General features: G+C 47.2%; 1 protein-coding gene across 10 annotated transcripts in view; it reads right to left on the bottom strand.

Annotated features, from left to right (window-relative positions):
- Positions 1-16,522, bottom strand: part of WNK2 (WNK lysine deficient protein kinase 2) — a 130,196-nt gene that overhangs the window by 15,299 nt on the left and 98,375 nt on the right. For 5 of the 10 annotated variants that reach the window (XM_032397829.1, XM_032397832.1, XM_032397834.1 and 2 more), the window contains 3 exons: positions 13,193-13,237; positions 11,570-11,829; positions 11,184-11,280 (listed from right to left, as the gene is read on the bottom strand). In XM_032397829.1, coding sequence (XP_032253720.1) covers positions 11,184-11,280; positions 11,570-11,829; positions 13,193-13,237 — 402 coding nt within the window. The remainder of the gene's footprint in view (positions 1-11,183; positions 11,281-11,569; positions 11,830-13,192; positions 13,238-16,522) is intronic. The other 5 variants (XM_032397835.1, XM_032397836.1, XM_032397839.1 and 2 more) reach the window with 1 other exon arrangement.

Here is a 16,522-nt window from a genome sequence, read left to right as displayed (position 1 = left end):
AGTTCTCAGCTCCTCTGGGGCGGAGATTGGGAGGCCGCCATTTTCACTCTCGTCCTCCAAAGCTATATGGAAAGCTTGCGGGGAACAAAAGCTCCCAAGAGCAAACCCGAGCAGGTTACTTAGCCCCGGACCTGGAAAGGGCGGGGCAATTCCACCTCCAGCATAGACATTTGGGAACCATGGCAACAGGCCCCTCCCCCAGAAGATCAACAAGAACAGCCAGCCAAGACCAAGTTTACCGATCAATGAGAACGGCAGAACTCCAGCGCTAGGGGAATACAGCACATAGAATTCCTGGCTTTTTCCCCATGATTCTTTAGTCTTTCAAAGTTAATTTTTTTTTTAATCTTTTTCCCCTTTTCAACCAACATCTTATCAATCCCTTTTTAAAAAATCGTTTTTATTTTTCATTTTTAGAGTCATATTCTATTCCTTCATAGTAGTTATTTTTGGTATACATATATAAGTTGTTCTTTCTTTAAAATTTTGGGATACAGTTTCTTCTAACAGACCAAAATATATCATAAATCTCTAGTGTATGGCTTTGTTCTAGTCTCCTGCCTGATCACATTCTCTCCCTTTTTTTTTTAAATCCTCTTCTTTCTTTTTTCAACCAACTTCTTATATTACCAATTCCTTTTATAAAATCTCTTATAATTTTCATCTTTACAGTCATACTCCATCCCTTCATATTTACCCTTATTTTTGTACATATGTAAGTTTTTCTTTAAAATTTTGGGAGCCACTTTCTTCTAATAGACCAAAATACTCCCAAAATCTAGTGTGTGGTACTGATCTATGCACCCACCTGATCATATTCAATCATATTCTCTTTTTTTCTTTTTCTTTTTTCTTTCTTTCCCTTTTCCCCTGGTTTCAGGTCTCTTCTGATTTGTTTAGTGTATATTTTTCTGGGGTCGTTGTTACCCTATTAGCATTTTGTTCTCTCATTCATCTATTCTCCTCTGGACAAAATGACAAGATGGAAAAAAAATCACCTCAAAAAGAACAAAAGGGACCTAATCTGCCAGGGACCTAATCAATAAGGACATTAGTAAGATGTCGGAACTAGAGTTCAGAGTGACGATTTTAAAGATAATAGCTAGGCTTGAAAAAAGCATGGAAGATATTAGAGAAACCCTTTCTGGAGAAATAAAAGAACTAAAATCTAACCAAGTCGAAATCAAAAAGGCTATTAATGAGGTGCGATCAAAAATGGAGGCTCTAACTGCTAGGATAAATGAGGCAGAAGACAGAATTAGTGATATAGAAGACCAAATGATGGAAAATAAAGAAGCTGAGAAAAAGAGAGATAAAAAACTACTGGAACACGAGGGCAGAATTCAAGAGAGAAGTGATACCATAAGACAAAACAGTATTAGAATAATTGAGATCCCAGAAGAAGAAGAAAGGACGCCTGGGTGGCTCAGATGGTTGAGCATCTGCCTTCGGCTTAGGTCATGATCCCAGGGTCCTGGGATTGAGCCCCACATCGGGCTCCTGGCTCAGCAGGGAGCCTGCTTCTCCCTCTCCCTCCCTCCCTGCTCATGCTCTCTCTCTCTCTCTCTCACTGTATCTCTGTGTCTCAAATGAATAAATAAAATCTTAAAAAAAAAAAAGAAGAAGAAGAAGAAAGAGAGAAGGGCAGAAGCTATATTGGGGTAAATTATAGCAGAGAACTTCCCTAATTTGGGGAAGGAAACAGGCATCAAAATCCAGGAGGCACAGAGAACCCCCCTCAAAATCAATAAAAATAGGTCAACACCCCAACATCTAATAGTAAAACTTACGAGTCTCAGAGACAAAGAGAAAATCCTGAAAGCAGCTTGGGAGAAGAGATCTGTAACCTACAATGGAAGAAACATTAGATTGGCAACAGACCTATCCACAGAGACCTGGCAGGCCAGAAAGGACTGGCATGATATATTCAGAGCACTAAATGAGAAAAATATGCAGCCAAGAATACTATATCCAGCTAGGCTGTTACTGAAAATAGAAGGAGAGATAAAAAGCTTCCAGGACAAACAAATACTAAAGGAATTTGCAAACACGAAACCAGCCCTACAAGAAATCTTGAAAGGGGTCCTCTAACCAAAGAGAGAGCCTAAAAGCAACATAGACCAGAAAGGAACACAGACAATATACAGTAACAGTCACCTTACAGGCAATACAATGGCACTAAATTCCTATCTTTCAATAGTTATCCTGAATGTAACACATAACAATTGGCAATGACAATCTGGCAATCCTTATATCAGACAAATTAGATTTTAAACCAAAGACTATAATAACAGATGAGGAAGAACACTATATCATACTTAAAGGGTCTATCCAACAAGAAGATCAAACAATTGTAAATATCTATGCCCCTAACATGGGAGCAGCCAATTACATAAGCCAATTAATAACAAAAGCAAAGAAACACATCGACAACAATACAATAATAGTGGGGGACTTTAACACCCCCCTCACTGAAATGGACAGATCATCTAAGCAAAAGATCAACAAGGAAATAGAGACTTTAAATGACACAGTGGACCAAATGGACTTCACAGATATATTCAGAACATTCCATCCCAAAGCAACAGAATACACATTCTTCTCTAATGCCCATGGAACATTCTCCAGAATAGATCACATCCTAGGTCACAAATCAGGTCTCAACCAGTACCAAAAGACTGGGATCATTCCCTGCGTATTTTCAGACCACAATGCTTTGAAACTAGAACTCAATCACAAGAGGAAAGTTGGAAACAACTCAAATACATGGAGGCTAAAGAGCATCTACTAAAGAAGGAATGGGTCAACCAGGACATTAAAGAAGAATTAAAAAAATTCATGGAAACAAATGAAAATGAAAACACAACTGTTCAAAATCTTTGGGATGCAGCAAAGGCAGTCCTAAGAGGAAAGTATATAGCAATACAAGCCTTTCTCAAGAAACAAGAAAGGTCTCAAATACACAACCTAACCCTACACCTAAAGGAGCTGGAAAAAGAACAGCAAATAAAGCCTAAACCCAGCAGGAGAAAAGAAATAATAAAGATCAGAGCAGAAATCAATGAAATAGAAACCAAAAGAACAGTAGAACAGATCGAGACTAGGAGCTGGTTCTTTGAAAGAATTAACAAGATTGATAAACCCCTGGCCAGACTTATCAAAAAGAAAAGAGAAATGACCCAAATAAAATCATGAATGAAAGAGGAGAGATCACAACCAACACCAAAGAAATACAAACAATTATAAGAACATATTATGAGCAACTATATGCCAGCAAATTAGATAATCTGGAAGAAACGGATACATTCCTAGAGATGTATAAACTACCAAAACTGAACCAGAAAGAAATAGAAAACCTGAACAGACTCATAACCACTAAGGAAACTGAAGCAGTAATCAAAAATCTCCCAACAAAAGCCCAGGGCCAGATGGCTTCCCAGGGGAATTCTACCATTTAAACAAGAATTAATACCTATTCTTCTGAAACTGTTCCAAAAATAGAAATGGAAGGAAAACTTCCAAACTCGTTTTATGAGGCCACCATTACCTTGATCCCAAAACCAGACAAAGACCCCATCAAAAAGGAGAATTACAGACCAATATCCCTGATGAACACGGATGCAAAAATTCTCACCAAAATACTAGCCAATAGGATCCAACAGTACATTAAAAGGATTATTCACCACAACCAAGTGGGATTTATCCCTGGGCTGCAAGGTTGGTTCAACACCTGCAAATCAATGTGATACAGTACATTAATAAAAGAACAAGAACCAATGATCCTCTCAATAGATGCAGAAAAAGCATTTGACAAAGTACAGCATCCTTTCTTGATCAAAACTCTTCAGAGTATAGGGATAGAGGGTACATACCTCAATATCATAAAAGCCATCTATGAAAAACCCACAGCAAATATCATTCTCAATGGGGAGAAACTGAGAGCTTTCCCCCTAAGGTCAGGAACACAGCAGAGTTGTCCACTATCACCACTGCTATTCAACATAGTATTAGAAGTCCTAGCCACAGCCATCAGACAACAAAAAGAAATAAAAGGCATCCAAATCGGCAAAGAAGAAGTCAAACTCTCACTCTTTGCAGATGATATGATACTTTATGTGGAAAACCCAAAAGACTCCACCCCAAAACTGCTAGAACTCATACAGGAATTCAGTAAAGTGGCAGGATATAAAATCAATGCACAGAAATCAGTGGCATTCCTATACACCAACAAGTCAGAAGAAAGAGAAATTAAGGAGTCGATCCCATTTACAATTACACCCAAAACCATAAGATACCTAGGAATAAATCTAACCAAAGAGGCAAAGGATCTGTACTCAGAAAACTATAAAATACTCATGAAAGAAATTGAGGAAGACACAAAGAAATGGAAAAATGTTCCATGCTCACGGATTGGAAGAACAAATATTGTGAAGATGTCAATGCTACCTAGAGCAATCTACACATTCAATGCACTCCCTATCAAAATACCATCCACTTTTTTCAAAGAAATGGAACAAATAATCCTAAAATTTGTATGGAACCAGAAAAGACCCCGAATAGCCAGAGGAATGTTGAAAAAGAAAAGCAAAGCTGATGGCATCACAATTCTGGACTTCAAGCTGTATTACAAAGCTGTCATCATCAAGACAGTATGGTACTGGCACAAAACCAGACACATAGATCAATGGAACAGAATAGAGAGCCCAGAAATGGATCCTCAACTCTATGGTCAACTAATCTTCCACAAAGCAGGAAAGAATGTCCAATGGAAAAAAGACAGTCTCTTCAACAAATGGTGTTGGGAAAATTGGACAGCCACATGCAGAAGAATGAAACTGGACCATTTCCTTACACCACACACAAAAATAGACTCCAAATGGTTGAAACACCTAAATGTGGGACAGGAGTCCATCAAAATCCTAAAGGAGAACACAGGCAGCAACCTCCTCAACCTCAGCTGCAGCAACTTCTTCCTAGAAACATCGCCAAAGGCAAGGGAAGCAAGGGCGAAAATGAACTATTGGGACTTCATCACGATAAGAAGCTTTTGCACAGGAAAAGAAACAGTCAATAAAACTAAAAGACAACCCACAGAATGGGAGAAGATATCTGCAAATGACATATCAGATAAAGGGCTAGTATCCAAAATCTATAAAGAACTTCTTAAACTTAACACCCAAAGAACAAATGATCCAATCAAGAAATGGGCGGAAGACATGAACAGACACTTCTCCAGAGAAGACATCCAAATGGCCAACAGACACATGAAAAAGTGCTCAATGTTGCTCGGCATCAGGGAAATCCAAATCAAAACCTCAATGAGATACCACCTCACACCAGTCAGAATGGCTAAAAATAACAAGTCAGGAAATGACAGATGTTGGCAGGGATGTGGAGAAAGGGGAACCCTCCTACACTGTTGGTGGGAATGCAAGCTGGTGCAGCCACTCTGGAAAACAGTATGGAGGTTCCTCAGAAAGTTGAAAATAGAGCTACCCTACGACCCAGCAATTGCACTACTGGGTATTTACCCCAAAGATACAAATGTAGGGATCTGAAGGGGTAGGTGCACCCCGATGTTTATAGCAGCAATGTCCACAATAGCCAAACTATGGAAAGAGCCAAGATGTCCATCGATAGATGAATGGATAAAGAAGATGTGGTATATATATACAATGGAATATTATGCAGCCATCAAAAGGAATGAACTCTTGCCATTTGCAACAACGTGGATGGAACTGGAGGGTATTATGCTGAGCGAAATAAGTCAAACAGAGAAAGACATGTATCATATGACCTCACTGATATGAGGAATTCTTAATCTCAGGAAACAAACTGAGGGTTGCTGGAGTGGTGTGGGCTGGGAGGGATGGGGTGGCTGGGTGATAGACATTGGGGAGGGTATATGCCTTGGTGAGCGCTGTGAATTGTCCAAGACTGTTGAATCACAGTCCTGTACCTCTGAAACAAGTAATACATTATATGTAAAAAAAAAAAAAAAAAGAAGATAAAAGGAAGGGAAAAAGGAAGGGGGGGAAATCGGAGGGGGGGAAATCGGAGGGGGAGATGAACCATGAGAGACTATGGACTCTGAGAAACAAACTGAGGGTTCTAGACGGGAGGGTGGTGGAGGGATGGGTTAGCCTGGTGATGGGTATTAAAGAGGGCATGTACTGAATTGGAGCACTGGGTGTTATATACAAACAATGAATCATGGAACACTACATCAAAAACTAATGATGTATGGTGATTAACATAACATAATAAAAAAATAACTTTAGACAAATGAAAAGGAAAACACAATACATATAAACATTTGTGAGGTAAAGGAAAAGAACTTCTTAGAAGCAAACTTATAGTTGTAAAAGCCTACATTGAACAAGATCTTAAATCAATAATCTAACTTTACATAATAAACAAAGTAGAAGGGGCGCCTGGGTGGCTCAGTCATTAAGTGTCTGCCTTCGGCTCAGGTCATGATCCCAGGGTCCTGGGATCGAGCCCCACATCGGGCTCTCTGCTCAGCGGGAAGCCTGCTTCTCCCTCTCCCACTCCCCCTGCTTGTGTTCCCTCTCGCTGTCTCTCTCTCTGTCAAATAAATAAATAAAATATTAAAAAAAAAAAAAGTAGAAAATAGGAAGTCATAATGAAAAAATAAAGCAAATGAATTACAAATGAAACCACAAGTTAGTTCTTTGAATAGATTAGCAAACTGACAAAGTTTTAGCAACGAAACTGGATGATTTACATGAAATAGAAAAATGTCCAGAAACACACAAACTACCAGAGCTGACTCAAGAATAGAAAATCAGACTTACAACATGTAGTGAGATTAAATTAGTAATCAAAAACCTCTCAACAACGAGAAGCCAGACTTTTAAAGAATTAACACCATTCTTTCTCAAACTCTTCCAAGAGTTGAAGACATAGGAATAATTCCTAACTCATTCTATGTGGCCAGCATTAACCTACTACTACGGCCAGATAAAGACATCACAAGAAAATTACAGACTGATACCCCAATAAATATTTATGCAAAAATCCTCAATAAAATATTAGCATGCTGAATTCAGTAGCATAACAGGAGCATATACACCATGACCAGGTAGGATTTATCCCAGGAATTAATGCAAGGGTGGTTTAACATGAAAATCAATCAATGTAATACACCATTAACAAGATGAAGAATAAAGAAACCTATAATCATCTCATTTAATGCAGAAAAAGTATTTGACAACATCCAGCTCTCTTTCATAATAAAAGCACTCAACAAACTACAAACAGAACAGAACTCCCTCAACATGATAAAGACCATATATGAAAACCCATAGCTAACATATACTCAATGGTGAAAGTCTGTAAGTTTTTCCTTCAAGAAAGAACAAGAAAAGCATACCCGTTTTTGCCACTTCTATTCAATATAATATTAGAAGTTCTAGCCACAGAAATTAGGCAAGAAAAAAAAGGCACCCAAATTGGAAAGGAAGAAGTAAAATGATCCCTGTCAGAGATGACAAAATCTTACATGTAGATAACCCTAAAGAATGCACGCACGCATGTGCACACACAGACACACACACACAGAGCTAATTCATGAATTCAGCAAAGCTGCAGGTTACAAAATCAGTTGCATTGCTATACACTAACAATGAACAATCTGAAAGGAAATTAAAGCAGTTACTTTTACAATAGCAGAAAAATCGTAAAATATTTAGGAATAACTTTAAGGAGTTGAAAGACTTACACACTGAAAGCCACACAACTGCCAAAGGAAATTAAGACATAAATAAATAGAAAGACACCCTGTGGTCATGGATTGGAAGACTTCCACTGTTACTGTCAGTACTACCCAAAGTGATCTCCAGATTCATTGCAATCACTGTTAAATTCCCAATGGCATTTTTTCAAGAAATAGAAAAACCCATCCCAAAATTCATACGGATTCTGAAGGGACCCCAAATAACCAAAACAATCTTGAAAAATTACAGTTGGAAGACTCACACTTCTTGATTTCAAAACTTACTACAAAGCTACAGAAATCAAAACGATGTGATACTAGAAAAAGGAGAGACATATATACCAATGAAACAGAACAGACTGCCAAGAAATAAACCTTTGCAAATATAGTCAACTCATATTCAACAAGAGTACAAGGTCCATTTGGTGGGGGAAAGGAGAGCCTTTTCAACAAATGGTGCTGGGAAAACTGGTTATCCACATGCAAAAGCATGATACTTGAACCCTTACCTCATACCATATATAGAAATTAAACTGGATGAAAGGCCTAACAGAAGAGCTAAAATTACTAAACTCTTAGAAAGAAATAGGGGGAAAGTTTCACAACATTGGATTTGGCAATAATTTCTTGGCTATGACACCGAGGAGATTGGCGACAAAAGAAAAAACAGATAACTTGGTCTTCATGAAAATTAAAAACTTGGTGCATCAAAAGACACTGTCCGGGGGCGCCTGGGTGGCTCAGTCGGTTAAGCATCTGCCTTCGGCTCAGGTCATGATCCTGGAGTCCTGGGATCGAGCCCCATGTCAGGTGCCCTGCTCAGCAGGGAGTCTGCTTCACCGTCTCCCTCTGCCCCTCCCTTCCACTTGTGTTTTTTCTCTCTCTCTCAAATAAATAAATCTAAAAGAAAAAAGACACTGTCCACAGAGTAAAAAGGCAATCCATAGAATGGGAAAAAGTATTTGCAGATCACATTATCCTATAAGGGATTAAAATCCAGAAAACACAGAGAACTCCTAAAACTCAATAATAACAAACAACCGATTAGAAAAATAGGCAAAGGACTTGAACTGCTATTTCTCTAAAGAAGATCTACAAATGGCCAGTAATCACATGAAAAGAGCCTCCGCATCCCTGATCATTAGGGAAATAGTAATCAAAACCACAGTGAGACACCACAGTGGTATTAGGATGGCTACTATTAAAAACAAACAAAACAAAAAGTGTTGGCAAGAATGAAGAGAAACAAACCCTCGTGCACTGCTGGCAGGAATGTAAAGGGGCACAGCCACTGTGGAAAACTGCGCAATTCTTCAAAAAGTTAAAAACAGAATTACTATATGATGCAGTGATTCTGCTTCTGGGCATTCTTGCAAAGGAACTGAAAGCAGAGACTCAAAGCGATACTTGCACACCTAGTTCATGGCAGCAGCGCTCACAGGGGCTCACAGGTGGAAGCAACCCAAGTGTCCTTCAGTAGATAAATGGATATAGTGTGGTGTGCACATACATTGGAGTATCATCCAGCCTTAAAAAGAAGGACATTTCGACACATGCTATAACATGGATGAACCTTGAGGACATTATGGTGAGTGAAATAAGCCCGTCACAAAAAGACAAATACCGTAGTATTCCACTTCTATAGGAACCTACAGTAGTGAAATCTGCACAGACAGGAAGTAGAACTGTGGCTGCCAGGGACTGACGGGGGTGGGGCGGGGGGTGGGAAGTTCTTTTTCAATGAGGACAGAGTTTCAGTTTTGCAAGATGAAAAAATTCTGGAGATGCATGGGGATGATGGTTGAACAATATTAATGCTTAATGCACTTAAGACTAGCACTTCAAAATGGCTAAGATGGCAAATTTTATGTCATATATTTTGATATTAAAAAATTGGAAAAAGAAACAATTTTTAAATTTTAATTGAAGTGTAGTTGACATAAAATACTAAATTAACTCAGTTTAAGGCGGACAACGTTGTGATTCAAGATGCATATACGTCAGAAAATGCTCACCGTGGTAAGTTTATCACAATACTGCTGCGCTCCCTGTTCCCGTCTCACGCCCACAAGAGTAAAGGCAACCCGGGGCACAGCTGTGTGCCGACAACATTACGCTGAGTGGGGGAAGCCAGACGGAAAGGGCCAGCACTACCTGATGCCGCTTCTGTCCACAGAAAGTAGAACGAAAGTTAACAGGGGCTGGGTAAGCAGAGGCCCCAGAGACGGGGGCTGCACAGTGTTTTTCTTAGAGGTTTCTATTTGGGATGAAGGAAGTTTTAGAAATGGATGGTGTGATGGCCGCACAACATTGTGAACACGTGGAGTACTACTGAATTACACACTGAAAAATAACTGAAATGGTGAATGTTATGTTATATAGATTTACCACAGTAAAAATAAAAAATATTTTAAAAAATCTTGGTAAGACTCCCTGCCTTTCGAACAATGAGACTAGCGAGCTGGTGAGATGGGGTACGGCCTGCACGGGTATGAGAGCCCGTGTGCTGGAGTCCAGACGGCGAAGGGGAGACTCGCCCGCCCGGGCCCAGGGGGAGGACCCCGCGGGGCCAGGGAGCCGGGCTGAGGACTCTCAACTTGATCACAGAATATACCAGAGAGGGGGTTTGAGGCATTAGGGCTCCAGGGCTGCCGCTGTCTGAGGACAGCTGCTGTCACCAGTCACTTGGAGGACACAGGGAGGCTCGGGCGCCGTGTGCGTGGCAGGAGCGCAGAGAGCACTCGGGCCACAGCGGACAAGACGGACTGACAACTTGGGCTGAAAAGCCAGTCCCAGCACATTTTAAAGAACGGCAAACACCCAAAGTTAGTTCTCTTACACGGTTCAGTTAGGCTAAAGAGCAGTAATAAAAAGAGTATGAGGAAATTAATAACTATATTGCTTCAAACCACAGTGGAAATTACAAAATAATTTGAACTGAAGGTTAAAGAAAATGCTACATATCATCAAAACCTTTAGGATCCAGATAAAACCACGAGAGGGATTTTTATATGTTGAACGCCTGTATCATAAAACCGAAAAGGCTGGAAATCAACGACCTGCACATCTCAAACATTCGCGACAAAAGCCGCCCAGACGTGGAAGGAGGTAATAGAAGGAGAAACCAATGACACATAAAAAGTATTATCAGAGCCAAAACGAGTTCTTTGAGGAGGCTAAGAAGGTTTATGAGCCCCTAAGGAGGCCGCACAGGGGAGGGAGGGAGGGGCACGTGCGCAAAAGCCACCATCAGAAACAAAAAACACAACATCACTACAAACTGTGAAGACAGGATGTTATGAGCAGCTTACGTCAATTAATTTGAAAACTTAAATTTAGGTATTTACCAAATGTTAGAAAAGCAGGGCTTAACAGAAAGAAAAAACAGAAAATCCAAATGGCACAGAAAGTATAAAAGGAATTGAACCCGTAACGAAAACCTTACCCTCGGGGGACGGAGAGGTGTGAGCAACACAGCAAAATGCCAGCCACGGCGTGTGGGCGGGGGCCCACGCACGCTCACCGTGCAATTTCCAACACTTCTGTATGTTTGAAAGTTTTCAAAACAAAAGGTCACAGGGAACCTTCCCGCACTCACAGAAAGACCTCGCAGACCAGACGGGGTCACCAGTGGGCTCTGCTAAACATCGCAGGAAGAAGGGACACAACCTGGCACAGCCGCCCCCTGAAGCCCGAGCAGGGACCGCTCCTCCCGGCAGGTGGTGAAGCTGGCCCAGCGCCGTCACGGGGACGCATCGCACGACACAGCCCGAGACGGCAGCCCCGCGCCCCTTCCGCCCAGGCGGCCCGCGCCCGCTGCGCCCCACTTACGGCCTGCGCCTCGCCCGTGGCCGGGGGCCAGCCCGCCGTGACCTCCATGCCATGCAGCCTCTGCGTCTGCTTCAGCTGGTTGAGCGAGGGCTTCAGCTGGGCGGCCCCCACCGTCTTGCTCGTCCACTCGTCCACCAGCTTGTGCAGGTCGTCCGTGAAGGTGCCTGTCTTGTTGTTGCTGTTGTTTGCCTGGGCCTGGACGTGCAGGGTGGGCTGGGGGCCCGGCTCGGGGCCGGGGACCAGGCTGCTGGTGGAGGACCCTGGGGAAGCACACACAGGCCGGGTTGGCGACTGCACACAGCGCCGCCGACCTGCTGCAGGCATTCGTACGGTGGTCTTGCTTAGGCCAGGCAACACCTTGCTTCAGGAGATGGTCTGCATTTGGGGGCCCGCGTGCCAGCTTCAGACACTTTGGAACCTGTCCACGGGCCGTAAGGACTAGGCCGTGCCGGGCCAAAGGACAGCACCCGAGACGCTGGCAGCCTCACTCGGCATCCGCTCTGCCCGTGCTGCCCAGGAACCCCAGGCTCCCCCGTGTGAGGGAGCTCAGAAAACTGGGGGCGGACCCCCAGGCTTCCGCGCCCTGAGCGGGAACACACGTGAGAATGCCGAGGGCTCAGCGTGCGGCAGCCCCTGCCATCCGCCCGGCCAAGGGAAAAGGCCTGAGCGGCTTGGTCGTCGGAACGCTAATGGCTCAGTGGTTTGGAAATTTAAGACACAAAATTGTGCCTCTCCTCAGCAGAGCATGTAAGGAAGGTATTAATAAAGTGTGCAAACACCCGACACCTTCAACTTCGGGCCCCCAAGCTCGGAGCCGTTTGCGGGGTGCAGGGTGTCTGCACGAGCAGGAACCGGGAGGCCCGGGGGCTGTGGTTCGGGGAGGGGAGGCCGCACAAAGAAGTCACACTCATCTGCTTCACTGAAGGATTAATTTTAAATGACCAACATGGGGCTTTTTAATTCTTTTTAGACTGTGACCCCCACCCCCACAACATAGAATTTTTGATGAGCAATTTAGAATAAGCCAATTTAAAATGTTTCTGCATTAAAAAAATAGCGTAACGACCATCTCCTCAAACAAGCCGTTGCAAAATGTAGTCTAGAGTGGCTAGCAATGAAAAAGCACAGACACAAACAGTTCAATATTAGTGATGGAATTTAACACACACAGAGCTATTTCTACATGAATGTTTCAGCCAGAAAAGAAAAAAGGAGGGAAAAAAAAAAAAGGTGTGAGGTGAGGGTGGTGGGCGGCCTAGGTGGACTGATACCCATTTCATCCCGGCATCTCTCCTCGGGGGCACTCATCTTTAGCACTTCAAGGACATACTCATTCCTACGGTTTTGGAAAAGGAGCCAATTAACGATCGGTAATGTGTGGACGTTCCGGGGAAGGGGAGTGTCAGCGTGTCAACCGGCCAGGACACAGAGACTCTAGGAGCCATGGAGACGCGAGGGGCACCCGCGGATGGCTTTCCCTCCAGGCAGAGGCAAAGCAGTGCCCTTGGAGGGTGGGCGCGGAGCAGACGCGCGCCCGCCGGCCGCGGAGACCCTGATGTGCACTAGCCACATGAAAGCCCATGCGATGGAGAGCAGACAAGGGGTAAAAAACCCGATAATTACGACTGCTGTGCTCTTTGCCTAGACAGAGACGCTTCAGGGCAGACCCTGCAAGGGAAGAAGAAACGACACAAGACCACAGGGTTAGGCAGGACAGCACACACGGGGGACGAGCCACCACACTCTAAGCACAAGTCATCAGTGTGCAAGGAAGAGCAAAGGCCAGCGCTTCAGAGAGGGGACCAGCCACCTGGGCTAACCGGGCGGCCCCGAGTCAGTGTGCGGGTTCCCGTGAGCTTCGCCGAGGGGCGGAGGTGTAGGGCCAGGCCCCAAGCTTCAGGTAGAAGTGAGTGTGTCTCTAAAAGCGTATTCAAAAAAAAAAAAAAGAAGAAAAAAGAAAAAAAACCCAAAAAACAAAAAAGCAAAGCACACCAGTTGGTTTTCAAACAAGAAGCTTCTGGAGCCCCACTGATTGCGGCAAAAAACACTCTAAAAGTCAGCCAGGAGAGCTCAGTGGAGCCCCCCGGCTCTGCCTGCCCCGTAGGCCCATGGGAGATTTGTTTTCCAAGTGCAAAAAGATACATTGTTTTGCAGGTTTGAGGCCAACCCCAGATCCCAGGCGGCTGCCATGACCAGACCAGTGGTGCACGTCGAAGGGAAAGTACCGGGGTCCTATCTGGGGAGGCGGGAAGCAGGGCTGGCCCCAATTCCCTGCACTGCTGCTGCCTCATCTGGTATCCTGAGTCCACTGGGACAGGGAGAGGCTCGTCACTCTTCCTTCACTAAGCGTCAGGCCCTGCGGTCCTGGAGGCTGTCCGTGCCGCCCAGCACATGCTGACGGTCCGTACCCACCTGGAGGGCAGACGGGCTGGCCCTTCAGGGAGCCGGGCAGGCCAGTGGGACGGGCAAGGATGGCTCGGGCGTCCCCAAGGTCACTCAGCAAGGCTGCACTATCAGAGAGGGTCAGAAAGGGTCGGCGCTCCCGCCCCAGCCCCTCACCTGAGCAGGACCCCCCCCCCCCCCCCCCCCCGGGGCGGGCCCCCCCCCCCCCAACTCCCTGAGGAGTGGCCTTGCACCTTGCCAGGGAAGGCAGGTTGCCACCCGTGTTTGAGAAGAGAAGACAAAGGTCGGCCCAGGCTCCAAATGAATTGTTCTTCTAGTTCAAAAGGGAGATGATGTTCTGTTGGGGTCTGTAATGTGCAAATAACAACGAAGGGGCCAGGCAGGAGTGGTCCGGTCCAGCCGTCTCTCAGAGGGAGCTCTGCAGGGCCTCTGCCGGTCTGTGTCCTGCACGGAATCCCCCTGGGAGCCCCGGGCCCTTTGGGGGCTCCGCGGCACTCGGGTCCCAGGCTCTGACTGCGCACGGCAACAGGGGAGGCGGACGTCCCCAGCCAGATCCTGTGGCCTCAGCCGTCCCACACAGACGGCCCAAGGACACGGGGTCCGCCAGCCAGCCAGCCAGCCCCCCGCAGCCTGACAGCCGCGCGTTCTCTCGGGGCTGATTCCCGCCATCCTCTCGACAAGAACAACGGGAGCTGCCTGCTGGGAAGCACCAGACAAGCCTGGGCCTGTAGTCAGGACCCCAGAGGTGGGGCCACCGGCCACCGTGCTCAGAGGGGGAGAGCAGCACTGGCTCACAGAGGCAGGGCCCACAGGGAGCACAGACACCCCCCGCCCTCAGTGAACCTCTAATCAGAAACGGACTCCACGCCAAGATCGTGCCGTCCGCGCAGTGCAGAGCTGCAGCCGAGCACGGATGTGTCTGGTGACGAGCCCTCACTCATGCCACAGCCCTGCCCGTCCTCGGGGGGTCCCCTGAACCTCCTCCCCAGTGCCTGTGCCCTGCCCCTGATGCCCAGCACGCAGACGGCTGATGCACACTCCACCCAGCCCCACTCAGCTCCCTCCACGCCAGCGCACACACTGCACTCCTGCCCGGGCCGCTGGGCCAAAGGGCAGCAACGCAGGGGCACCGGGGACGCACGGGACCCACAGGAAACCCACACGCGGCAGGAGGCCTCCTCTGCGGGACTTCTGTCCTTAGCCAAGGCCTTGGGAAGAGCCGGCCTGAGGCCCAGAGCTACCTGGGGAAGCTTCCACCTGCGCAGGGGTGCGGATGGAGAGCCACGTGGCCAGCTGCTGGGAAACGTTCCTCCAGGCTGCGAAAGGGCCGGGGTCTCTGGAAGGGACACGCAAGCTGTGTGTGTGGACGGCCAGCCCTGCCAGGCACCACCACCATCCTGACCCTCGCCTGGCTGCCGGGAAGATGCCGCAAATCCAAGCTTCTCCGCCACGGACAGACTGCCGGAGGGGTGGGCTGGGCCTCGGGGCCTCAGCACACTCGCTACAGCCTTCACTGAGGAGGCTCAGAGGGGCTCCAGGGGCGCTGGGCTTGGCGCAGACCAGCCGGGGGCCTCCCCGCTCGCCCCGTGATGAGGCCCGCCTCCAGCCGGCTGGGCTCGCCCTGCACAGTGGCATCAGAGGCGCGGTCCTGGCACGGGCACCATACGAGCTGCCAGCACCAGAATGCCACCGGTTTCTTTGTAACGAGACATCAAGTCCTCACAGCGCCGAGCAAAGTGCCAAAACTAGCCCGTGAAGCACGAAATGGGAGGCGTCCCTGCTCTGCCCTGCCCTGCGCAACTGCCCCAAGGACAGCCCAGCCTGGGTGCCCGAAGGCCGTCTCCCATGCCCACTGCAGCGGGTCCCCACAGGGAGGGTCCAGGACAGCACGGCGAGGGCAGGGCCTCGGGGGCCGCAGGGACAGAGCCGCTGCTGCATAGACGGCAGGCTGACGGTGCTCGAGAACACACATCCGAAGCTCGCCGTGCAGATGCCCCGGAGCTGTCGGCGCCTGGGTCTCGGCAGGAGCCAGAGGCGGGGAGGGGGGGGGGCCTAATGCCGCACCCCCGAATCCCGAAAAGTGGGCCCCAGGTTGCCCTAAGCCCTCCCATCGGCCACAAGGAGGGGTCTGTGCCCAGGGCCTCACCCTGTCTGCACTCCGTGGGGGCCGGCCCTCCCCTCCCAACAGTGGGACCGTCCGGGGGCCCACCCCGAGGAGGCACCCAGGCTTTGCCCTTTGCACGCTCTTCCTCCCAGGCCCGGCCGCCTTTCCCGCATGGGGTTCCCTCCTGGCGCCCTGCTCGTCTCCAACCCAGCCTGGGTGCCCTCAGGGACTCTGCACATCACAGAACTGTTATAGTCTTGTAACTTAACACAGACTGTTTTCCCGGAGCCATGCACGGCCGGGCATGGACGGCCTCTGGGCTTCTCCAGCTGCAGGCCGCCCCAGCTGCACCCACATCCCGCGGCTGCAGCCCCCCCTTGCCGCTGGCCCAGATCCCGGACGCCCAGGCCCCAGAGCAGGCCCACCTCGGGGTCTTCCCGCAGCCC

The sequence above is a fragment of the Phoca vitulina genome, unplaced genomic scaffold (assembly GCF_004348235.1).
Source record: "Phoca vitulina isolate PV1807 unplaced genomic scaffold, GSC_HSeal_1.0 scaffold104, whole genome shotgun sequence".
Lineage (NCBI taxonomy): Eukaryota > Metazoa > Chordata > Mammalia > Carnivora > Phocidae > Phoca > Phoca vitulina.
The sequence above is the reverse complement of the archived record's forward strand: the minus strand, read 5'-3'. Positions and strand labels throughout refer to the sequence as shown.